Genomic DNA, 25,719 nt, shown 5'->3' on the forward strand with positions numbered 1-25,719 from the left:
TGTATGCTGAAAATTATCACAGTGTGGTACATCTTATCAACAGGTGCACACAATGAACATTACAAGCTTCACCTAAGACAGGCACGGTCAAACTTGGCTCTCCAGGTCATCCCTAGTTAACAGGACCAGTGGTCAGGGATGATGGGAACTGTAGTCTCAAAACACCTGGAGGGCCAAGTTTGGCCATGCTTGACCTAAGAAGTAGGCTTTATCAAGTAGCCTGTTATGGGCAGATAGAGCAGGTGGTAACTAGAGTTAACAATGACTGACAGTAATGTCCTGTATTTCAGCTGTGATTGCAGTGTATCCTGCAGTGTATCCTTGTGAATTTTAAAGAATGAGCAACTCACACAAAACTGGGGGGAAGATCAACAGAAATATATGGTACTGTTCAATGTGAGTGGTGGTGTCGCATAGTGGTTATGGGTACTCTGAATCAGGAAGTTCCCTTTGCTGTGGGCAAAACAGGGAGAATAATAATACCTACCTTCCTTACAGAACCTACCATAAGGATTGTCCTGGGGATTAAAATGAGATGATATTAAATACTTGGAATGCATTTTGAAGACATTTTCTATGCAGTACCGGTAATCTTGCAAGCTTGCTGTGCAAATGCCACAAAGGGTAAGGCATTAATAGGATTTTGGTTTTGGGGTTTGCTGATGATTATCTACATAGCATGGATCTTTTATTGAAACAGATGGTGATTGGTTGTTCACGTTCGTGTAAGTGCTGTTTGCTCATTTGGGAAATGAAATAGACAAGGCTCTGAAACATCTTCCCTCAATTGTATTTGCAATTTTTGATACTGCATACAAATGAGAAAGCATTCAGCTGATACCTGAAGACATTCTTTCAAATTATATGAGGCCCAACTATATAATTGTCTTTTATTTAACCAAGATATTCTTCGTTTTCTTCTGGTTATCATTACTTTTATGCAAATGAAAATGCAGAAAAATTCACCACTAATTTTTGAGAAAAAGGAAGATTTTCTCTTAAATCAAAAGCTGACCAAAGCTAATATACCCATGCCCCACTAAGGCCTCCCATGCCCTATACATTTAATGCAGTTCCATTCCACCTTAAACAGTTATGGCTTCCCTCAGAGACTCCAGGGTGCTGAAGGTTGTTCTCCTCACAGAACTACAATTCATAGAATTCCCTAGAAAGAGGGATGGACTGTTAAGCCACTCTGAGAATTGTAAGTCTCTGAGATGGAATAGGGAGTCTCCTAACATCTCTTTGCACCCTTAACAAACCATAGTTCCCATTGTTCTTTGTGGCAAACCACAACTGTTTAAATTGATATGAGACTGCTTTAAATGTAAAGTGCAGTTGAGGCCCAAGTCATAGTCTTTGGATTTTAAAAAATAAATTAGACGGGAAAATATGAGTCCACTTGAAGGTGTTTTAAAAATAACAGGGAACAGATACTCAGGATATTTCCAGCCAACCCTGCCTGGAGAGACACTGATGAGAGACTACATTAACTCCCAGACCTTTTTATGTTCAGCTTCAATTTTTACCTTGTTTCGCCTGCGTGGCAAATGTCAACAAATGTCACTCAGTACCTTCTGCACCCCTTTATTGTATTTTGACGTTATTTGATGGACACAGAGGAGTGACCATACAATTAATGAGAGGAGGTTTTCTTCAAAAGCCTGTGCTGTTAATATAAACCTTTCCTTAGTGGTCGAGTGAAAGTGGTGAAGGTTCTAGATTCAGGCCATGGAGGAGGGATGCATTTCCTAGCAGAAACAGCACCCACTGCTTTCCATCACATTCTGGGCCTAGTCTGGAAAAATGTGAGAAGCATCAATAGTGAGTTGTGAGTTGTTGCTAGTCATGCTACTCCCCATCTTCAGAGCCTCTGGTACATAGTGATGGAAACACAACAGCTTCCTTCGTGCAGACAAGATGAGGCCAGATGCAGTCCATGGGATGTCCCACTAAACCTAGTCTCCTTTGCTGTGATGCACTGAGCGATGATGTTGCTGCCTACTTGGTGAACCAGATGCCATCTAGCAGATGTGTATCACAGGTCCTTGGAGTGGTACCCTAGGCTACTCTAGGCCTCCTTTCATCTTTTCTATGGCCTCCAGGGTTGGACTGACCAAATAGGGCCTTACAACGTCACAGCGTGTTTTGGGGGAGACTTTCTGAATACGTTCAGCATGGAAAATTTACCAAGCTTTCTCTGTGGCTGGCAATTGGCACCAACTATCCACCCACCTCTTCATACATGCTCCATACATGCTCAATCAATCACACCTAGCATTCTCCAAAGGGTATTGTACTCAGGAAGACTTCTATGTCACTATATGGACATATTGGGGGTGGAGAGAGCTCATGGCATCAGGGGTAGGGAGGCACAGTTCTGCCCTCTGCCAATCATTTAGCCCTACTCAAGAATGGCAAAGAATGTCCAAAGAGGAAGCAGAAGGTGTAGGGCTCTTTGTGAATGGGAAGACATTGCTGCTCCCCCGGCCAATTTTTAGAAATTAAAAACTGGCCAAGAAAATGGTCTGACTGGCTTCTGTGAATGTGATTTTAATTTGTTAGTTTTTTAAAAAAACTATTTTTATTAGTTTTTTAACATATCGTTTTCAACAATTATTAAACATACTTTTAAATCTTTACTGTGAATGTGATTTTGAAATGGTAACTGCTGGGTTGTTCTATTAACTTGCTCTCTGACTTCTGCTTGAGTTTTTAAGGTATTTTCTACAGGTCTTTCCCCTCTGTGCTTTCACTCCTTGAAGGTTAAACTGAATTTTTCATTAAGGCTGATTTTTTTAAAAAAATATTGGAGGGCTAAATTTTTCATGACATTATATATATATATATAAAATATATATATATCCACAGGCCAGGAAAATGCATTTATGCTTGGAGATTGTATGTTGTGTCCCTTTTCCATATCCTTTCATTTATGCCTTTAAGGGAAAACATCTGATGTGTTTAGTCAAACGTTTAACTCATCAAAAAACAATTTATTGCATCCAAGGGTCACATTGAAATGGCATCATGAGCTGCAGGGGTTGCATTTCTGCTTTCATTGCTGACAATTTATATAATTAGTATATTGTTCTTGCATATGTTGCTAAGTGCTCCTCTATCATGCGGGATCTTTCTTTTCATCCGTATTTATCTCTAGATTTTAAAATTCCAAACTAATGGCTCTCTTTTCCAGAGTGAAACCACTGCATTTGGAAGTCTCCATTATTCCCTTATTCATTTCTAGATTTTGTAGAAGGCTGAGCAAAACTGGCATAAAATTCCCCGTGCTATTTGTTTGAGGCAAATGAATGAATAAATGAGAGATGAATTTTGCTGACTATTCTTGGGCAGAGGGAGGTGAAGTCCTCTAAGGTTTGCTTCCAACCAAATCATATTGAGCGGAGAGTCACTGAAATTAATGTTCATGACTAACTTCAGCCCATTGATTGGAATGGGTCATATCCAGCATCGTATTTGTACAATGGAACTTCCTTTCCGTCCCCTCAACCTGTGGCCCACCCAAATCTGTTCTGGGGTTTCCCCAACCTTCCAGAGCAGATTTGGGATAAGCATTGGGGAGAGGGGGCAAGCAGGGAGAGGAGAGGGCACAGACATTATGTGAACAAGCAGAAGTCTTTGCATAAATAGGATGACTTATGAGGCTACTCTGAGTTAGACATAGGCCACTATAATACCACTTTAAACCATCATGGTTCCCTCCCCTCTCAGAGGGTGCTGAGAGTTGTTAGGAAGGGCCTTCTCGGTAGTGGCGCCTGCCCTGTGGAACACCCTCCCACCAGATGTCAAAGAGAAAAATAACTACCAAACTTTTAGAAGACATCTAAAGGCAACCCTGTTTAGGGAAGCTTTTAATGTTTAATAGGTTATTGTATTTTGGTGTTTTGTTGGAAGCCGCCCAGAGTGGTTGGGAGGACCCAGCCAGATGGGCGGGGTATAAATAAATTATTATTATTATTATTATTATTATTTAAAGGTAAAGGTACCCCTGCCAATAGGCCAGTCGTGTCCGACTCTAGGGTTGTGCGCCCATCTCACTTAAGAGGCCGGGGGCCAGCGCTGTCTGGAGACACTTCCGGGTCACGTGGCCAGCGTGACGAAGCTGCTCTGGCGAGCCAGCACCAGCACAGCACACGGAAACACCGTTTACCTTCGTACCTATTTATCTACTTGCACTTAGGGGTGCTTTCGAACTGCTAGGTGGGCAGGAGCTGGGACCGAAAGACGGGAGCTCACCCCGCCGCGGGGATTCGAACCACCGACCATGCGATCGGCAAGCCCTAGGTGCTGAGGTTTTACCCACAGCGCCACCTGCGTCTCCATTATTATTATTAGGAGACCCCTAATCCCAGAGTTCCTTTGAAAAGGAATTGATTGTTAAACCACTTTGGGAAATGTAGTTCTTTAAGAATAGGAGTCTCCTTACAACAGCCAACACACTTAACAAACTACAGCTTCTAGGATTATTGGAGTCTAGGATTTTAAAGTGGCATCATAATGCTTTAAACAAATCATGTGACTGTGACCTAAATTGGATTCATCCCCAACTGCTTGGATGCCACCACAGACAATTTTCTGCCTGCTTACTGTTGAATGAAACACGATTGTTAGCTCCTAGATAAATAAAGCAATGAGCTAAAAGAGAACTGGAATTGCAAACTGCAGTGCAGAATGGTGGTGTTACTGGGAACGTATCTTAGCAGGATGAGTTAAACTTTCTCTTCCTCCAAGCTACAGTCCTGAGGAAAGATGTGTGAGCATGCATGTGGTTTGCCCTTATTATTAAATAAGCAAATGCCACAAATGTGACTGGCAGCAACTCCTTTAATGTCATCTGCAGATAGGTCCTGATTCAGCCCAGTCTCCTGTTGAGTCCTTAGTTTCTTTCTTGCCACAACCCTTCCTGCTGACAAGCTCTCATGAGGGAAGAGGAATGAATGAAAGCTCAGGGACACTCACAAGACAGCAAATTAGCCACGCTGTCAGAGAAGGGAGGGGGGGTTAGCAGGGAGCTTTCACAGTTCCTTCGAGGCCTTTGTCCTGTGATTAATCTCATGTGCGCCCTTGGTAAGTGCTGGAGGGACACATCGGTGCATAAATTCCACCTCCATTCTGTGAAGGATCTCAAGCTGAAACAAGCTTGAACCGTCGTCAAGCAACCTACTAATGCCGAATTGATAAAAGTGCAGATCCTTCTTTCCCCTTCCTTTATGAAGAAGGACGCGGGGTTAAACCACGGAGAGCCTTGGCCTCTAGGGCACCGGCAAGAACTTCTCCAGGGAACATCTATTTCTTTTCTTCTTCTTTTTATTCCTCTGCAGCAAACCAGTTGCAGATGTCAAGGCTGTGAAGAAAACAGCAGCAATAACATTATTCTTGCCTGGGGGTTAAGCTGATGCACAGGCATAGCTGGGCTGCTTTCTCTGAGGTGGATCACTGTGCTTTTTGCTCCAGAGTTGCTTAGCACACAATGAAGTGTATTTGGGAACATATTAACAATCAGCATTGTCGGTTTATTTGTATACCTCATTTTCTAAGTGGTTCTCGGAAAAAGCAGTCACAGTACAATAATACAATGACAATACATAAAATGATATATAATCTCACAACCGAATACTAAAAAAAATTAAAAATCAATAATTACCCATTCCTTTAATACAGTGGTTCTCAAAGTGGGTGGTACCACCCCTGGGGTGGGGCAGTGGGATTACCTGGGGGGCACTAAGTGGCAAGGGGGTGTCAGGAGGTGTAAATGAGTATCACGCTTTGAAAAGCTGATATCACTGAATCAACATCCATTTGTTGAATTAATTAAAGTAAATCATTTTAATTGGATTTTGAATAAATGCGCAATTAATTGATACTGTTTTGAATTTTATTGTGTTATTATCTTCATCAGTGGGGTGAGCAAACCACTGTTTTGAATAAAGCTTATAGGTAAAGTGGGGAGCACTGATGCAACCAAGGGGGTAGTAGTCCCAAAAGATTTGGGAAAGTCTGGTTTTATACATAGCTAAACCAAGCATACAGTTTTATATATTTAACCAAACGCGCAGCTTTCTAATCGGTCAAGTCAAAATATCCACTATGCAACTCCCTTACAATGGCTCCTGAAGTTGGAGGGTGAGGCAATACAAGTTAAACTAACCATCCCCTGATATCAACCACAGAGTCTCTCTCCTCTTGTAGTTCTTTCTCTGTAAATATCTTGCTTATGAAGGCTCTGACCCCTCACAGTTGTTCTCCTAGCAGCAGCTGCCTTTATGGAGGCAACTGGGGCTGGAGGGTGAGCAAAGGCAGGTGGAAAAAGCTATCTCCTGATGTCCAACACAGAGTCTCTCACTCTAATAAAACAGATCCCTGATGGCGCTGTGGGTTAAACCACAGAGCCTAGGACTTGCCAGTCAGAAGGTTGGTGGTTCGAATCCCCGTGACGGGGTGAGCTCCCGTTGTTCGGTCCCTGCTCCTGCCAACCTAGCAGTTTGAAAGCACGTCAAAGTGCAAGTAGATAAATAGGTACCACTCCGGCGGGAAGGTAAACAGTGTTTCCGTGTGCTGCTCTGGTTCACCAGAAGCGGCTTAGTCATGCTGGCCACATGACCCGAAAGCTGTACTTGGCTCCCTTGGCCAATAAAGCGAGATGAGCGCCGCAACCCCAGAGTTGGCCATGACTGGACCCAATGGTCAGGGGGTCCCTTTACCTTACCCTTTACCTATGCCTTCTCTCTCTCTCTCTCTCTCTCTCTCTCTCTCTCTGTGTGTGTGTGTGTGTGAGAGAGAGAGAGAGAGAGAGATTTTGTCAACCCAACCCCAAACCCCACCAACATTATTCCTTTTCCACGCAGAGGATCTGATTGAATATGCGAGCTTGGAGAGAGAAATTGTCTTAACCTAGAGTGAGGAAGGATCAACTCATACAATAATCACTTAATGTTGAAATTGAGCATTTCATGCCTGCTTCTGTGCCCCTCATGCTGAGACAATGAGTATTTATATTAGCAGTCATCTTGGTGTGAAGAATGTGGGTGAGCACAGACTCTCCTTCCTCACGCTGGCGAAGTGACCTCATTGAGATTTGTCAAGCTTCAATTTCCTGCTGCTGGAGCACAATTGTGTTTTTTTGTCTAAAAGATGAAAGGTCAAAGCCCTTTGTTTCATTACTCACTTCCGACAATTAATCTGGGTGAGATTTTTCTGAAATGGAAAATACCCCTGCGAGGTTAAAGGCCAGAAATTGCACGCGCTATCCATTATCTCATATTAAAAAGGCCTTTTCATAGATTTCTTTTCCCTCCTCCTCTCCTCCCTGGGAGCAAATATCAGTTGTAATTCAGCACACCTCTGACACAAAAGCCAAGTGTAAGCAAGAAATGAGGCATTTCATTCACTATAATAGTTTGCCCCAGTTGTACCATTGAAGCTCTTTTAAAAATGGACCATCAGCATGAATGCAAGGATGCTGGCCTCCAGAATCCCTGACAGCCACTTCATTGCAACTCATTGTCACTTTTAGAGATGATTGATTAAGAGATGGGCTATTCTTGTTTATTTCAGATGAGTCACAGCAGGTGGCGCTGTGATCTAAACCACTGAATGTCTTGGGCTTGCTGATCAGAAGGTCAGCGGTTCGAAGCCACACGACAGGGTGAGCTCCCATTGCTCTGTCCCAGCTCCTGCCAACCTAGCCCTTCAAAAGCACACCAATGCAAGTAGATAAATAGGTATCACTGTGGCAGGAAGGTAAACGGCATTTCCGTGTACTCTGGTTTCCATCATGCTGCACCAGAAGCAGTTTAGTCATGCTGGCGACATGACCCAGAAAGCTCTTTGTGGACAAATGCTAGCTCCCTCGGCCTGAAGCTAAATGAGCGCCGCAACCCCATAGTCACCTTTGACTGGACTTAACCATTTAGAGGTCCTTTCCCCCCATAATTCAATTCTTTTTTTCTCCCAATTTAGTCTGTAACCTTTTTTTAAAAAAATGTATTACATGTTTGTTAAAATGTGCATTTTCTCTCAAAATAGTATTGGTATGCATGGCTTGATATGTTCAAACTTCTGAAAATTGAGTCCCTATGTTCAAGGAAATGAGAAACCAGAGTTTGCTGACCCATAAACCATCTATGGTCTGCAGCAAGATTTCATCAGGCCCTCTTGGTCGACTCCCATCCATCAGCTGTTCAATGGGAAACAGGTCAGAGGGAAAGGGCATTGATGTTGTGCAAAGCATATAATTGGCCCTCCTTGCTCTGCAAGAAGAACTGCTTCAAGAGGATCAAAACATGGGGAAGGGGGATGGTTCCATAGAGAGTTCAACTTGAGTTCCTTGCAAATATGCAGAAACTCTCCATGTGCTTTGCAATTGCATGCAAGCAATTTTTTATTTTTTAAAAAAAGTTTTGAATAGCTGTAAGGCAGGGTTTGCTGTTTATCTGTGCATTGGCATTATCTGCATTGTTCTGCTTGGATTGCTGAGGTTGTTTTGCCGTTGGCACAGTCAGGGCACATAAAGGGTATTGGAGAGCTTGGCTTTACAAACTTTGTACCTAAAAGTCTACAGGGTGAATTTAGGGTGAAACTTGAGCGGAGTTATGGAATTAAAAATTCAATGCCCTGTCATGGGAAATACCGTATTTTTTGCTCCATAAGACTCACTTTTTCCCTCCTAAAAAGTAAGGGGAAATGTGTGTGCGTCTTATGGAGCGAATGCAGGCTGCGCAGCTATCCCAGAAGCTAGAACAGCAAGAGGGACTGCTGCTTTCACCGCACAGCGATCCCTCTTGCTGTTCTGGCTTCTGAGATTCAGAATATATTTTTTTTCTTGTTTTCCTCCTCCAAAAACTAGGTGTGTCTTGTGGTCTGGTGTGTCTTATAGAGTGAAAAATATGGTAGATATGTAGGTGTGATTGTACTTGTGTGTCTCTTTGTGTTAAGGGTGTGTGATGGGGGGGGGGTCTGCTCATGACTGCAGACGTGAGTAATTGGATCTGGCAATTGGTGCCGATCAGCCAATTAGTGCTGAGAGCTTGTTTTCAAAGGTCTTGGTGCTAATCAGCTAATGGCTATTAAGTCCATTTGCAAGCGATTTGAATATAAACCACCTGCAGGACTTCAACTGATCAGCACAGATAGACCATTCAGCTGCAATAGGGAGTTCCTGTGCAGCTAATCTGAGTGGGTGGCTCCCTGTCAGTGCAGATCAGCTGGCTGGTCCTGAGACGGAGCCCTGCTTACCAGAGAAAGAGTGGGACTTTAAGCTCTTTAGCTACCCACACCTGATGTTGCTTATTATGTCTAGCATGGGACATGAGGGTATTGGTTGGGGAAAAGGGCGTTGTGGGTTCTATTTGGCCTGTAGGGCAGAGATTTCCCACAACTGCAATACTGCAATACTTTTCCCCAGAATAAAGTGACCTCAACCTGAGAAAGGTCCCCCACCTATGCAAGAGAGAGCTAAATTCTGATCCAAACATCAGTCCAGGAAGTGACAGTGAGGCCATTTTGTATAGAAATGTACAAATATCTGGTGCATGATGCTGAACTAGATTGGTTTTGAGTCTGGTGCAGAAGAGCTCCCCTTAGTTTCTTATGCAGGAAAAAAATGCAGCTGCAAAAGCAGAAGACGACAAAGTGAGCAAAAGTGGTTGAAAATGGAGTACTAAATATCAGGCTGCTTAAACAAAGGTCAATGAAGTTGGAAAAAGAGTGGGGGGAATCAAAGGGCATATTGTCACGCACTAGAAAAACAATCTTACATGGAGATGGAAGAAATAATAAAGCATGGAGAACAACAATATTAGGAATGCAGTCAGAAAATCCAGAGGTAATGGGGCCTGTTGTTTGCAATATAAATTTAAATGCAGTCTACGGCAACAGGGTGCCTTTATCTGGTAACACTGTCATTCTGTGAGTGGCTGGGAAGCAGGAACTGTAAAGTGAGGCCAAATTTGTTTCTGAAATATATGAGGTTTATTTTTTCTCACTTATTTTCAATTTCTTTTAAATTTAAGAGACTCTGTTTATTATGGCTGTGCTGTGCCCTACCCCTCCTACCCAGTTTTCTAGTGACAAAGAACACTAGCATGTGGAGAGTTATCTTGAAAGGATGTTTTGCATTGCAGTTTTATTGGTAGGGCTGAAACGCTGGTGACATTTTCCTGGATTTGGGGCTGGAAAGGAGCTTTGGAGCTCAGTGATGCTTGCCTCAAAGGAGAAGAAGGCACCAGAGACTCCCAAATTCTTCTCCGGCTCAGATAAAAATCTTAGCCGGGAGAGAATACACACCTTAATGAGTGTGGTGCAGTTCCTTGAGTGTCAGACTCTGATCTGGGAGGCCATGTTTCAAATCCTCACTCAGATTCTCACTTTGGGGGTTGGGGGGGGGGGGGCTTGAGTCAGTTGCCATCTCTCAGCCTAACCTACTTTACACGGTTGTTGTGAAAATAACATGGGGGCGGGGGAGAACCATGTATGCCACCTTAAACTCTTGCAGGAAAAATGGAATATAGTAATGCCACCACAGAAGATGCCTGGGACACAAAATCTTCAACAGTGGCTTGGTGTTAGCATGGGCATATGTTGCGGGGGGGGGGGGGGGAAGAGGTTGAGAAAAGGGGCAAAGTTGTTGCCCCAGATGAACCCCCAGATTCCCAGAGAGAGATAGCATTTGTAGAACCTGATATATGAGGCAAAACGCATAGGTACTATTCTAATAAAAAAAATGTGAGAAACTAGCCTTCCCACCCTTACAGTGTTTTAACTCACCCAGGAGGGGGGATATTGTGAAGGGGAGGCAAATGTCGGCCCCGTCATGGGACCCTTGGGGCAAGGAAGTTACCTGCAGAGGATGGCATTTGCTCCCCGGCATCCAATTTCCTAGGTGTCATCCTTGAAGGCAGCCCCCATGTAAACCATTTGAGACAATTGCCCTGAGCTGCTTTGAATGTCTGCATTCAGCAGAAACTATTCGTGCGTTTGTGTTGGTTCAAAAATTAATTCAGCCATTTCCCAATTTTCAGAGAAGTGTCTCAGTTCATTTCTCAGCCAATATGAACTGAATGAGAAGGAGCTTGCCCATCTCTGTTTTGGGGTGAATTGAATCACAGAGATCCTCGCTATACATTTAGAATATCACTGAAAAAAGAGGAAGGGGATTGATACAGCTAAAGATATCTCCCCCCGTTTTTTGTTTAGTCCTTTTTAGATATCCTTTTTGGTATTCTGCCCCCTCCCCTATGTGGTGTTTTGATTTGTTTTAAATCTAATCATGCAAAGCTAAAGTGGAATGCAGTGCATGTAAGTTTTCCCTGAGCCGACTAGCGATGGGTTAAGAAAAATAGCAATCATAGATCAAGAAGTTGGAAAGTGGGGTGGGGAGACACTAACAAGAAGAAGACCTAGTCTTAACAATCGCTTTCATTTAAGTAGTTGGGAAATAGAAGCACATACAGCCATTTACTTGCATTAGAGCAAGCCTACGATAACAGCCCACCCTAGGAGATCCTGCTAGCATTCTGAGCAGCAGGGAATGTGGGCCAGAACAAGAAAAGCCGGCACTGAATTGACTGCAAAGGGGGAAACAAGGCCTGCTTGATGAGCAATCTCATGTCACGCAGTAGGGGAGAGTTCCGAGGAGGTCATTGCTTGATCCCTTTGCTATTTCTTTGTAATAGAGATGGAAGATTGGGGCAGCAAACTTTTCGGAGGAGTTTGCTGAGGAAGCAAAACTACGGCCACTTCTAAAAGAGCTGAACAATGCCCCCATTTACAACCTTGTAAAGGGACGCGGGTGGCGCTGAGGGACGCGGGTGGCGCTGAGGGACGCGGGTGGCACTAGGGACACGGGTGGCGCTCAGGGACGCGGGTGGCACTGTGGGTAAAAGCCTCAGCGCCTAGGGCTTGCTGATCGAAAGGTCGGCGGTTCGAATCCCCGCGGCGGGGTGCGCTCCCATTGTTCGGCCCCAGCGCCTGCCAACCTAGCAGTTCGAAAGCACTCCCGGGTGCAAGTAGATAAATAGGGACCGCTTACTAGCGGGAAGGTAAACGGTGTTTCCGTGTGGCTCTGGCTTGCCAGATGCAGCTTTGTCACGCTGGCCACGTGACCCGGAAGTGTCTCCGGACAGCGCTGGCCCCCGGCCTCTTGAGTGAGATGGGCACACAACCCTAGAGTCTGTCAAGACTGGCCCGTACGGGCAGGGGTACATTTACCTTTACCTTAAAGTTTGGGTTCAAGCTGATTTATCTTCTGCATAATGTTGAGCATGGAGAGCAGCCACACCAGGGGAAAATTAACTGATCCTATTGGAAATGCAGTGAACTAAGTTCTCCAGAACATAACCAGGTGTGTCCTTTAATGCAGTTATGGACTTGTATGTATGTATGCAGCAACAGGAAGGTAAATGGCATTTCTGTGCACTCTGGCACTCATCACAGTGTCCCGTTGGGCCAGAAGTGGTTTAGTGATGCTGGCCACATTACCCAGAAAAGCTGCCTGTGGACAAACGTCAGCTCCCTTGGCCTGAAATCGAAGATGAGTGCCGCACCCCATAGTCAAATTCCTTTACCTTTATGTATGTATGCATGCATGCCACAGTTTTTACATGTCACTTGACTGTAATGAAACTTAGAATCTGTTTGCAAGAGAACCACATTGAAATTATCAGTAAAAGATGGTTTAAAGCAGGTATTTAAAAACATTGAAAAGATAATTAAAAGCAACATTTTTAAATGAGTGCTCACACCTGACAATCAGCTGATTGTTGGCATGGGCAATAAGGGGTCATCTGATGTCATTGTGTGGTCAGGTGATTGACTGGTGCATGGCCCTGCCCACCTATCGGACTTGGTTGGTGGTGGTGGTGAGGGAGGGATCTAGCTCACTGGCCAAATCCAGTTGCCTGCCTCGCTTTCCTGCCATGCCAGTTCGGCTTACGTGCTTTATAATCAATGAAGTTATGGCCTGATTTCACCCAATTCTGTTGTCCAGTGTGAGTCATTCCCACCAAACCCACAAGCCACAAGCCTGGTCAACCAATACGTACCTTTTTTTTTTTTTTAAATAATATTTCATTTTCCACATTCAGTGAACAAACAGAAAACAAATCGACAAACACATCAAAAAGAAAATAGCAAAAACAAAACAATACATACATTATACAGAAAGAAAAAAAAATGAAAAAGATAAGAATAAAAAAAATATTAATACGTACCTTTTTTCAGTACCATTGCTGCTTTTCATTGGGCTATTGGCCAAGGATGCCCAACCTGTAGCAGAGGCATGGGGGCAAGCAGAAGAAAGGAAAACCTGCCTAGAACCTTGCCTATACTCCTGCCTACTCAGAAACGAAACAGATTAGCCCATCCTTAAACCAGAGCATCCCTGCCAGGTGCCCATTCAGCTTCTGCCAAAATATCTCCAGCGCAAGAGAGCCCGACATCTTTTGAGGCAGTCTGTTCCACGGTCAAACAACCCTTCAAATTAGGGAGTTTCTCCTAACATTTAGAGGAAATCTCCTTCTAAAATTTCTGCCCATTTGTTCTAATCCTGCCTTCTGGAGCAACAAGAGAAGAAGTCTGTTCCATCTTCTACGTGACAGCCCTTCAGATAAGCAGAATTCAACTATCATGTCTCTTCTTAATCATCTCTTCTGCAGGCTAAACATGCTCTGCTCTTTCAGCCGTTCCTCAAATTAGTAAAGTACAGGCTGTTACAAAGTAAATGAATACAGGCAAGCAGAACAGAGCCTTTAGCAATGTGTAATAATAGTGTTGGGTATGTCTGTGTGTGTGTGTCAGGAAACAAGCCTTGATAGGAAAATAGAGGCTTACAAGCATGCCCCCCCCCCCACGTTTCAACTTGGAACATTAGAGTGCTGGCATTGCAAAACCAACCACCACCATCCTTGTCCATGCAAAAATAAAGCACTGGCCCTGATCCACAATGACATTCAAGTCCAAGGCTTAGGCTAGAAAGGGACTCTTTGAAACCTTTTTTGCCTGCACTGTCTCTCTCTGAGTTTACTGCTAGGTGTTGCAAATAAGACTTAAGGTAGACAAAGAACCACCTCTTCAGTGCCCCATTCCTGCATCAGATCTGAATTCCACCTCCCCCCCCCCCCGATATAGAATACTGTAGAAGATAAAGAAGCATTTACAACCTAAAAGAAAATACAAATGTTGCCATACAACAAGATAAGTATAAAATTTCATAATTCATATGCGCCATTGGAAACAAGTCAATAAAAAGGTGGGGGGTAGAGAAGTGAGGAAACTAAAGGGTATGGAAGAGGAACTGGTGGATAAGGTTGCTGGGATCTATATTTGTTCCTTTGTATTAAATAGCTGTTTGACAAGGATGGAAGGTTTTTTGGTATTTTATTATATGGAAGAAAATTGTTGGTTGCATCCAACTAGGAAGTTCTGGCACATGCAAAGCAGGAGTCCTCATTTTTTTTGCCAGGAGCCTTTACCAATTGCAGCCATAGGCCACCCCCAGTGCCCTTCGAAAAATCTTGGAGCAAAGACAGTGGTACCTTGGGTTACAGACGCTTCAGGTTACAGACCCCACTAACCCAGAAATAGTACCTCGGGTTAAGAACTTTGCTTCAGGATGAGAACAGAAATCGTGCGGTGGTGGGAGGCCCCATTAGCTAAAGTGGTACCTCAGGTTAAGAACAGTTTCAGGTTAAGAACGGACCTCCAGAACAAATTAAGTTCTTAACCCGAGGTACCACTGTATGGCATTTTGTGCAAGGACAACATAACTTTAACTTTGCTGTAATTTGCCAAGATTCCATGTTATGTTATGAGTTAACTGATCTCTATGGGCTTCCAGCTACTTAGAGGTAAAAGGCAGGTGTTTCCTCTAAATATAGCCAGTAAGCAACGTAGTGTGTCCAAGTTTCATCTGTAGGTTCCAGACTTTGGCTGAGCTTTCTCTTCCATTGCCAGCCCTGCCTTCACTTTATAGTACAGATTTTAAATATCAGCCTCTGTTCACAGCTATATAGGGAAAGTACGCCTTGTCACTGTGATGGAAAGTAATTTGCAAACTGTTAGAACCTCACCGTCACAGTACGTGAGATTCATTAAGAGTGTGTGTGTGTGTTTTCCTTGCATTTGTCAAGCACACACTCAGATTTCACCATCTATGATCAATGGCTGGCTGTATCTAGAGGGAGGCAGCCAGAATTGTGTGCAGTCCAGAAACCAGGTAGTGTGAGGAATGGCTGTCACAAAAGAGACTTGTTCTCTCTTACCTCAGAGGTGCAGGATTAGAACCAATGGGTGGAAATTGCAGGGAAGCAGTTTTGGGCTAAACAATGGGGGGGGGGGCGGGGACGACGACACGCATTAATGGTAAGAGCTGTTTCACAGAAGAACATTTTGATCCAGAAGAGCGTGGGCTCTTCTTCACTGGTGGCATTTAAGAAAAGGATGATAGCCACCTGTCAGGGATGCTACAATCGCATCCTGCATTGCAGATCCTGTGTCAAGCAGAGGGTTGGACCAGATGACTAAGGGCCCTTCCAGCCCTATGAGTCTATCTAAGTGCCTTCCACACCAAACTGAATGCTTGGCTTTTTCTCTTTGGAAATACGGCCCACTCTTATCGGACATATTTTTTAGCCCAGTTCTGAAAACCACCAGCAGAAAGGAGCAGAATGTGAGCACTGTCGTTTCCTTAGTTCTTTGATGGACCTGAATTAGCCCTCAATAAGTTAAAGATTAAACAGTACAGCTTGGGGAGGTGGGACTCTGCCTTTGAAGGGAAATATAATTAGCCAACAAAACATTCTGCTCTTCATCCTAATTTTAGGGAAGGAGAAGAAAATAAATGAGTGGTATCTTAAAACTCAGGGGTTTCTTCTGTTCTGTGCTTTGGGTACTCCTCCAATCAAATAAACGCCGTTTAAATTACATGTTAAGCGGCATCCTTGGATGGAATACAGGGTACGAAAGAATAGGAGTTTAGGAAGTAGAATGTGAAGGCAATGGGATCTTTATTGGATTGTACAAAAGAGATGAATACAATGGTGATGCAATCAGTCATTCTGAGAAAAGCAATGTTTCATTACAATAAACCTTAATGAATGCAATAGCAACAATGAAATGCCGCTTTTGCTACATCAACTTAAAGATCTTGGAAGGAATCAATGACTAGATATTGTGAACACAACAACAGCATGGAAGCAAAAACCTAGTAATATAAATATTTTTGCAGAGAGCACTCTTACCAAGTTAAGTTTTCTGACTGCTGCAGACATGCTACTTCCTGGCCACTCCCCTTCCTCCTTAAATTGTAGTGCCCCGAGTGGACATAATACTCTGGGTGGGCTCTGAACAAAGCAAAATAGAGTGGTACTATTACTTCCCTTGATCAGAGCCAGTGTGGTGTAGTGATTAAGAGCAGTGGACTCGTAATCTGGTGAACCGGGTTTGCTTCCCGGCTCCTGCACGTGCAGCTGCTGGGTGACCTTGGGCTAGTCACACTTCTCTGAAGTCTCTCTGCCTCACTCACCTCACAGAGTGTTTGTTGTGGAGGAAGAAGGGAAATGGAGATTGTTAGCCACTTTGAGACTCCTTAGGGTAGTGATAAAGCGGGATATCAAATCCAAACTCTTCTTCTATACTTCAGTTGCTGCGGCCTAGAATTGCATTGGCTTTTTTGCTGCTGCATCACACTGCTGACTTATGTTAAGCTTGCGGTCTACTAAGGCCCCTAGATTCTTTACATATGTTCCACTGTCAAGCCTGGCTCCCCCCATCCTATATTTCTGCTTCTGTTTATCCCTGCCTAAGCAAAGAACCATAATTTTCTCCATATTGAAGTTAATTTTGTTGCTTTTGGCCCAGTTCTCCAGTTTGTTAAGGTCATCTTGAATACTAATTCTGATCTTCTGCGGTGACCTAAGGTGACCTACACCTCCCAATTTCATGGTTTTAAATTAGTAAGGAGGAAGACAGGTGAGGACTGGCTGAGGACTGACTGAACACACATTCTAATGAGCCAACCTCTCTTACTTCCTGATGAAGTCATTCCAAGCATTATGAGCTTTAAAATGAGGTGATTCAGGTCTCCTTTGAATCAAGCCAAAATTAGCTTGCTTGGGGACAATTCATTCTAAATCAAGATAAGGAAGTCTCTCCCATTACTAAGCATAAGTTGCTGTGCTATCAGTTCCCTGAAGGTGACCTCCAATATGCGATGCTTACACTAGTTTCTAGGCTGCACTAAGGAAACACGCACACATTTTCTGAAGAGCATTACTGACTACTCTGTCTTCTAAGTGCTTTAACCTTCAGCAATACGCTCATAGCTGAGATGTGTGAATTTGGCAAGTGCTTGGAATGGGAAGAAGTGTGTAAACAGGAGAGACGCTGGGTTGCCAGCTAACTGATGTGTCTCTCTGGGTCTATAAGGCCTGCACATTTCCCTTCCACACTGAAAAACATGAAAGGCTGGAACCATTTGTCTACACTGATTTGCTGCGTTTTAGGCACTAGCCCCAAGTAACACAGCTGAGCACTGCTTAATTTTGCATCTTGCAGCTGGGTACATCTCTGCACTGTCTCAAGCCAAATTCCCTGCAATAATAAAAAAAAAAAAGCTTGAGCAGGCTACATGAGAATTTGCAGTATACCTAGATCTGGTTTGTAATAAGCATTTCTGTCTGCATTAGACACCAAGTGATCTTGATTGCAGCAAAAAAATGTTTTAAAAAGGAGAACTCCATAGATGAAAGACTAATTCTCATGAAATCATTTTCCACATAACTCCGCTTCCAAGATTTCAGAAAATTTGTTGGATGTGTACAACATCTAATCTTGAACAAGCTATTTTTGCTGAAGACTGAAATTTAAGCCAAGAATTTATAGCTTTAGTAGACATGTAGAATCGTAGCATATAGTTGGATCCAGTGCTTTTTTTTCTTTAAAAAAAATGTTTAGGGGTACTCTCATTTTGACTCAAGAAAACCACCATTTTTTAGTTCAAATCAGGAAAAATAAATATAGTAAATGGACAAAAGTACAAAGATTCACAAAATGTTTAGGGATATGTGTCCCCCTGTGTCCCCCCAGAAAAAGCATTGGTTGGATCTAAGATTCAGTGGCATAGCTTCCATAATACAATGCAATACAATACAATGAGCATGTCACTTCTCATAGATTTAGCACCCCCCCCCACACACACACCACATGTATTGTACAATACTGCATTGGCTCTCCTGGCTTGCTATCTGAGAAAGTGTCCAATTCAGCCCTTAAAATATACTTGCAGACGTTCTCTGCACCACAACCAACACAGAGAGAAATATGCACCATTTTTTTGGCATTCTACCGAGCACATAAATTGCCAATTTTCATGCTAAGTCTGTGCACACCAACAGTTCAATGACATGTAAAACAGGTGTCAACTTGAACAAAATATTGGATGGGGCCAAGGAAAGCCCCACCCCACATAATTGATCACATGACATGGAGCACACACACCATTTGAATGGCAATGCACATCAACTTGAGGGTGCCCTCCTCAAATATTTTATGGGGGGGAGGCAAAGGGAGCTTCTCAAAGCTTTCCCTAGGCAAGATTCAAGGATCCCAGTGACAATAAGAAAGGAGACCTCTCTAGGTGCTTCCTGGTGCTGCCTTACATTGTTCTTCTGCGGGTATAGAGGCAAAATGTACATCCATCATTTCCTGGAAAAGGTAATGAGTAAATTTGCCCTAACTAGGGATGGATGGGTCTGTCAATTTCAGTTCCTCTCAGGTTCTCATTTTTCCAATAAAACAGTTGGTTGTTGTTGTTATTAATATAGTATTGTAATTATTATTATTATTATTATTACCTGCCCATAACTGTTATTATCGTTTTAAAATCCATCATGAAAATTCACCATCATTTTAGTGTGCCTTTCTCCAAATCTAACATTTTTTTGCAGGCAACTACCCCTATTACAATGCATTTTTGTAGGTTATTTTCACTAATATATGCACACTTTCCATAATGTTCACATTTTATTTTGCACATTATCTGGTTGCAAAATTTGGAGATATGTGGATTTGGAAGGATATCTGCATTTCCGTTTTTGTATGCTTTTGGGAAGTACAAATTATGTCTTGTTTCGGAAGGCATGAGCCAAACTTCTCTCTCATCTCTAGGCCTAACTTGTTTCCTAGAATAAATCAAAAGGAACTCACTTCTCAGAACTGGAGAGAATAGTTTGCAGTCACAAGTTGCCATCCATTCATATCCACCAGTGAATTTCTACGAATGACAGCATAAATTCACCGTTCTTTCCTCTTCTTCCACTGACACAACCAAGTAGCTCCTAATTCATAGTGTGTATATTTTTCTTCCTTTATGATATCTTTGAGGGGGCCCCCAGGCCCTCCCTTTGTTCCCGTTTCTATACAAAGTGATCCAGTTGTCATGGAAATGAAACTGCCAGTTACTTTGGTAGAGACAGATGATGGCCATATAAGCAAAGGATGTCTGGATGTAATTTGCCTCGTGTTGATCATCCTGGCTGAATAAAAAACACAAACCAAAACTGTAGTTCGCGTAATTAAGGTTGTTAATTATCTCGTGTTGCAATTAGGTTCGAGAGCCCTGGCCAAGAACAGAGCCCACACTGTGTTAATACTTCACAGACACAAATTCAGAGGCTGTCCTCTAGCTCTCCTTGAAGGGCTTCCCATCAACAGCTGAGATATAAGGAGAGGCTCTGGGGAGACAGGAAGGAGAAACCCTGAGGAGTATTATGGCCTGTGGGATAGATAGGCAAAGAGCAATAGTGGCAACCACCATGTCCTCTAGTTTCACCTTGAGGGTGAGCTGAAAGCAAGGATGGGCAAATCTGTCCATTTTGGTCTCTCAATTTTTCTCTCTTTTTCAGTCTTCAGTTCAGTTCAGTTATCCACCTTTCAACAGCATTGAAGACGTTAAAGAAGCACTGTCACTTTGCTCTTTTAGGCACCTGCTGAGGCAAGATTTGTTGCATCTGTTCTCAAATTTGTTTTAGATGTGTTCGTGTTTTAAAATTACTGCAACAGTTTATATTTATTATTATTATTGCTATTTTATTTTTAAATGCAGAAGCATTTGCTGTCCTGGGTATCTTTTGGAAGAAGGGTGGGATATAAATGTAACAAACAAACAAGCAAACAAACAAATGTTCATTAAAAAAAATTAAAGTCCTCATGAAAATCCATCCACATTTTATTGGGAATTTCTCCCAAGGTGCACATTTTGTATGCACTTTTGTCCAATATAATGGTATCTGCTGTATGTTTTCACCAATATATGCATTTTGATACACAGTTTACCCTTGGCCAAAGAACTGCATCACAAAATTTGGAGAACTGCAAATTTAGGGGAATTATTATTTATTTATTAGATTTATATACCACCCTTTGTTTTCATTCATGGATTGTTTCAGGAAGTGCACATTAGGTATGTTCACCTTTAAATGTAAATGGAATCACATTTCCCCTCATTTTTTATTGAAACAACTGGGAACAACACAGCAACAACTTACAAGCCTTGTGCATAGTGTCCATTACAGAGGTCAGGGCTGGCCTAATACATTTTGATGCGCAGCAAACAGGTGCTGGAAAAGCAGCAGTAGGGATTATTCTCAGTGCAATTTAAGAATTAACTTTTAGTGCTAAAGATAGCTAACCAAGAAGGTGATGGAAGTGTTGCTTAGCAACCAGTCAGCATGGCATGATGGTCACTGGGGAAACTTGTGCTTTGATTGGCTCTGTAGTTCTGAGGGAATTTTCTCCTGTATGTTTAGTTGTTGTATGGCTCCCTGCTAGGGACAAAACCTAAACTACTAACAAAAACAAAACCACTCTGTTTATTTCTCCTCAAGTTATGCACCCATTATTGTTGGTTTCATTCCCTCCGGACTCTAGTACAGTCATACCTCAGGTTAAATACGCTTAGAGTTGAGCACGTTCGAGTTGCGCTCCGCAGCAACCTGGAAGTAGCGGAGCGCATTACTTTCGGGTTTCGCCGCTTGCACATGCGCAGATGCTCAAAATGACGTCATGCGCAGAAGTGGTGAAAAGCGACACGGGCATGCACAGATGTGCCGTCACTAGATACATTTACCTCTAGATGCGAACGGGGCTCCGGAACAGATCCCATTCGTATCTAGAGGTACCACTGTATTTAATTAGCTCTGCTAACATCCCCGTCCCCACAATCCTACAAGCACCTCTTACTCTCCCTGGAATTGAAATTAAATAACTAACAATTTGCTGTCATTTCATGATATTGATGTTCAGCTGCCTGAGAAAACCACCTCACTCTGCCTTGTGATAGTGCTGGCCCTGTGATGGACTAAAGGATGCAGGGACAAATTATAGAGAATAACCTTCATTTTGAGGCCCTACTTTTGAGGATTTATCCTAGGAAGAGAAAGCTGGACAAGATGGATCTTGACACAATCTAACAAGGCAATTGTGTATTTTTATAGGGTGAGGCAAATTGTAGCTTTGAACCACCAAAGTGTTTATCCGATAATGGACTTGTAACCAGTGAGGTGACTTGTAATTTATTTGTAAAACTCAATGAATAGAGAAAGCATTTGTTTAAAAAAATGTGTCTTGGAGACATCGCTCAAATGAGATGCCACCTCTCAAGACTTGTATCTTTATGAGGGGAATTTGAATACAAAACAAGAGTCTTTATGCCTCTGACTCACATTAATTCATGCAGAACCATGTTATAAGAGGACTAAAGAGGCAGTTTTTCACTCAGTACCGAGACAGGAACCTACTTTGATTTACAGACTTGCTGCGAAAATGCCACTTTCATAGCCTGATAGATGCCTATTAAATGCAAATTGGGAAAGCGGTGAGATATCACCGTCATCCCATCTGCATTCTGTGGATGGTTTGATGGTAGGAGTAGAAGATAAGTCCAGAATATATATCCTCTGTGGCTGGAGACCCTGGATCAGAGCATGTGGGGCAGATGTACAGTTTTGCTGCTACAGGTGCAGAAAAGTCTACATAGTGCCAAAATATAGCCAAGAAGGACAATTTCCCTTGTCCTTGAATTTTTTCAGTGTTGACATCAAACACTTACGACAAATTGGAGGACATACGTCGCAATTGGCTTTCTTGGAAGATGCTGGGAAGTATTTTGCGCAAGCAATCAGTTTCTAATTCTGTGGGAGGCTTGTTGCAACTGCTGAAAATTGCCTGTAGTGTGTTTCCATTTATGCAATAGGTGTCTGCAGTCAGAAATATGGTTTCTGGGGTATTTCCAGCATATGAAAACTGCTGATGCTCCTCTCGATGAACACTACTCTCTCTTTCACTCCCTCGCACACATAACTTCACACTTCCCCATTATTTTATATCTATTCACTAGGCTCTAAAAGTTCATAGGAACATTATGCAGCCCTCCTTTCTTGGCTGTTCCTGTGCATTCCCTACAGCTGTATTCCATCTCTTCTCCGTTTTCTTCTTCAGTGACAACCTGCTCTCATGAGTAAAGTGAAACCCACAAGCATCTCCCCAAAGGGTAACTGGGAAAATATAATACACTTAAAGGAGTCCCCATAGTGTGCAAAAAAACCCTTTCAAATGCAGTTTTGGACTAGAAGCTAGAAGAAGTAAGTTTGTAAAGGATGTTCTGCTCATTGCAAATTAGCCATCTTCATCTCTTTCTTCAAATTGTTTCTAAACTCCTGTTTTGTTTATAGTTACAGCTGCTAGGATAATACACAAAATTAAAGCTCCAGAATATAATTATCCTTAAGATTCCAAAAGCTGACTATCTGTTAGTAATGGATAAATACAAAGCATGGAGCTTTGCTAACTGTGCTACAGATTTGCATAAATAACATGGCTACAAATGCACTGCATCCTGGTTTAATACAGAAGGTAAAATGAAGCTAAACTTATCCTGCATTTTGCAGAAACATCCAATATTTATTTACAAGGCTTAACCAAAGGAGCCGTTTCAATCCTTTGTCTTTCCTCTCTGTCGCAAATTAACAGTTAGGTCTGCCAACATCTCAACAATTTGTCGAGAAGGGGAAAAAAACCCTCTCAAGATAAAAAAAGAAAATGGAAGATAGGATTATTACCTCTCATCTCAACAAGTTTGAAATGCTGTACTGTATTGCACAGCTTAGACAAGCATTTCTAATAGATCATGTGGTCAGTGGAGGCTTGGCCAGTAGGTTTACTGGGGCAATAACCTATCAAATGAAAATTCAAGGCATAAAAAAAAAAGTTTTCCTCAAAATCTCAAAGCAACACACTTTCATTGTTTTACTCTTTTTTCATAAAATCTTAGCACTGTAGAGTTAGAATGGACCCCCAAGACCAATCCCCTGCAATACAGGAAAATGTGTGATACACATACCCTCATACCCCAATTAAAAATCAAGGACAGGCAGGCTGGATGTTTATATCCATTCCATTTTTCCTCCAAAGAGGAATATCAAGGTGGTATTCATGGGTTTCCCTTTCCTTACATTATTCTTACAACAACCCTGTGAGGAGGCTGAGAGATAGTGACAGGTCCAAAACAACACAGTGAGCTTCGTGACTGACTGGTGATTGTATCCTTCCACCAGGGATGGTGTGTCCCATTTTAGCGCCTGAGGCAAAATAGAGAATGTGCTGCAGCACTGCCCCACCACCGCCCTGCCCCACTGAAACCTCCCTTACCTGGCAACGGCAGCTTCCGGCAAGATATCACTGAAATCACATAAGATGTTGTGAATTATTGTACACCACCATGATATCATTTTATGACTTGGCAGTTTATATTTATATTAGTATAAGTTACTACAAATAAGTAAATAAATAAATATTATTGTTGTCAATGTATAGAAAGGAGTAACAATGCTGAGCATTTCTGATTCACCAGGTCATCACCAAGAAAATGCTCATTGGGTTATTTTGTTAGAACCATCTACATGCATTTGGCATCTGTTAAGATCAGAGTTTAAAAACTGTTTCTTTGGATTTTTTTTGTCAAATAAATGGGCATGAAATTGGTTTAATAGCTCCAGCTGGAAAGAACTTTCTAATATATAACTGTATCTCATTGTTGCAGGCCCCATCGTGTGATTTACCATGGAAAAACTGCTCTGCGGCATCCTGGTGTTTGGAGTGGCCGTTGTGGTCAACGCTTGTCCGAAATATTGCGTCTGCCAGAACCTGTCTGAGTCACTGGGGACTCTTTGCCCTTCCAAGGGCCTCCTTTTTGTACCACCAGACATAGACAGGAGGACTGTTGAACTCCGTCTTGGGGGCAACTTCATTATCAACATCAGTAGACAGGACTTTGCCAACATGACGGGCCTTGTTGACCTTACATTATCTAGGAATACCATCAGTTACATACAGCCCTATTCTTTTGCTGACCTAGAGAGCCTACGGTCCTTGCATTTGGATAGTAACAGGCTGCCTGACATTGGGGAGGATATTTTAAGAGGCCTGATTAATCTTCAGCACTTGATTATAAACAACAACCAGCTGAGCTGCATTTCAGATGAAGCCTTTGAAGACTTCTTGTTCACCTTGGAAGATCTGGATCTTTCTTACAATAACCTCAGAAGCATCCCTTGGGAATCTATAAGGAAGATGGTAAACTTGCACCAGATTAGTTTAGACCATAATTTGATAGATTATATTACAGAGGGTACCTTTGCAGATCTTCAGAAATTGGCCAGGTTGGATCTAACCTCCAACAGACTTCAGAAGCTTCCTCCTGATCCCATATTTGCCAGATCCCAAACAGCTCCATTAACCTCAACTCCATTCTCCACACCTTTATCTCTGAGCTTTGGTGGAAACCCTTTGCATTGCAACTGTGAACTGATGTGGCTGCGGCGTCTTGACAGAGATGATGATATGGAAACTTGTGCTTCTCCCCCGGGACTCAAAGGGAGGTACTTTTGGTATGTCCGGGAGGAGGAGTTCATTTGTGAGCCTCCTTTGATCACACAGCACACTCACAAATTGTTGGTTTTAGAAGGACAAACAGCCACCCTGAAGTGCAAAGCAATTGGAGATCCATCTCCAGTTATTCACTGGGTGGCACCAGATGATCGACTTATTGGGAATTCTTCAAGGACAGCTGTTTATGACAATGGCACCTTGGAAATCCTGATCACAACATCCAAGGATTATGGGACATTCACGTGCATAGCGGCAAATGCTGCTGGAGAGTCTACTGCAACAATTGAGCTGTCAATTGTCCAGCTTCCCCATCTCAGCAATGGAACAGGCCGGGCCGCCCCACCAAAATCAAGGCTTTCTGACATCACCAGCTCCACCAAGTCAAATCGAGGGGAAACCAAGGGGCCGCCTGAAAGGGCTGTGTTGGTCTCTGAGGTTACAACTACCTCAGCTTTGGTCAAATGGACAGTAAGCAAGTCAGCTCCAAGAGTTAAAATGTACCAGCTACAGTATAACTGCTCTGATGATGAGGTTCTAATTTACAGGTAAGTGCGACTGGCTGTCAGCTTTTCTTAGAAGAGAAATGATGGGGTGGCAGGTGATTTGGTTGAATAAGTTGTAATATGTGCCTCCATCTGATAGACTTGTCACAGAAGACAAGAACTGATGGATAGTGATTCTCCTTTCCTCAATCCAAGTTGTGGCACATATTAGGAAGGGATCGAAAGGAAACATAGCTCAGAAATCAACTTGCAGTGG

At 42.7% G+C, this 25,719-nt stretch overlaps 1 protein-coding gene across 5 annotated transcripts in view; it reads left to right on the top strand.

The window, feature by feature from the left end:
- The window catches only part of LRFN2 (leucine rich repeat and fibronectin type III domain containing 2), a 250,447-nt gene that overhangs the window by 167,993 nt on the left and 56,735 nt on the right, over nt 1–25,719 (top strand). For all 5 annotated transcript variants that reach the window (XM_083434462.1, XM_083434459.1, XM_083434463.1 and 2 more), the window contains one exon: nt 24,113–25,505. In XM_083434462.1, the coding sequence (XP_083290588.1) occupies nt 24,133–25,505 (1,373 nt within the window). In that variant the 5' untranslated portion in view covers nt 24,113–24,132. The remainder of the gene's footprint in view (nt 1–24,112; nt 25,506–25,719) is intronic.

Source organism: Podarcis tiliguerta, assembly GCF_965153285.1.
Source record: "Podarcis tiliguerta genome assembly, chromosome: 3".
Lineage (NCBI taxonomy): Eukaryota > Metazoa > Chordata > Lepidosauria > Squamata > Lacertidae > Podarcis > Podarcis tiliguerta.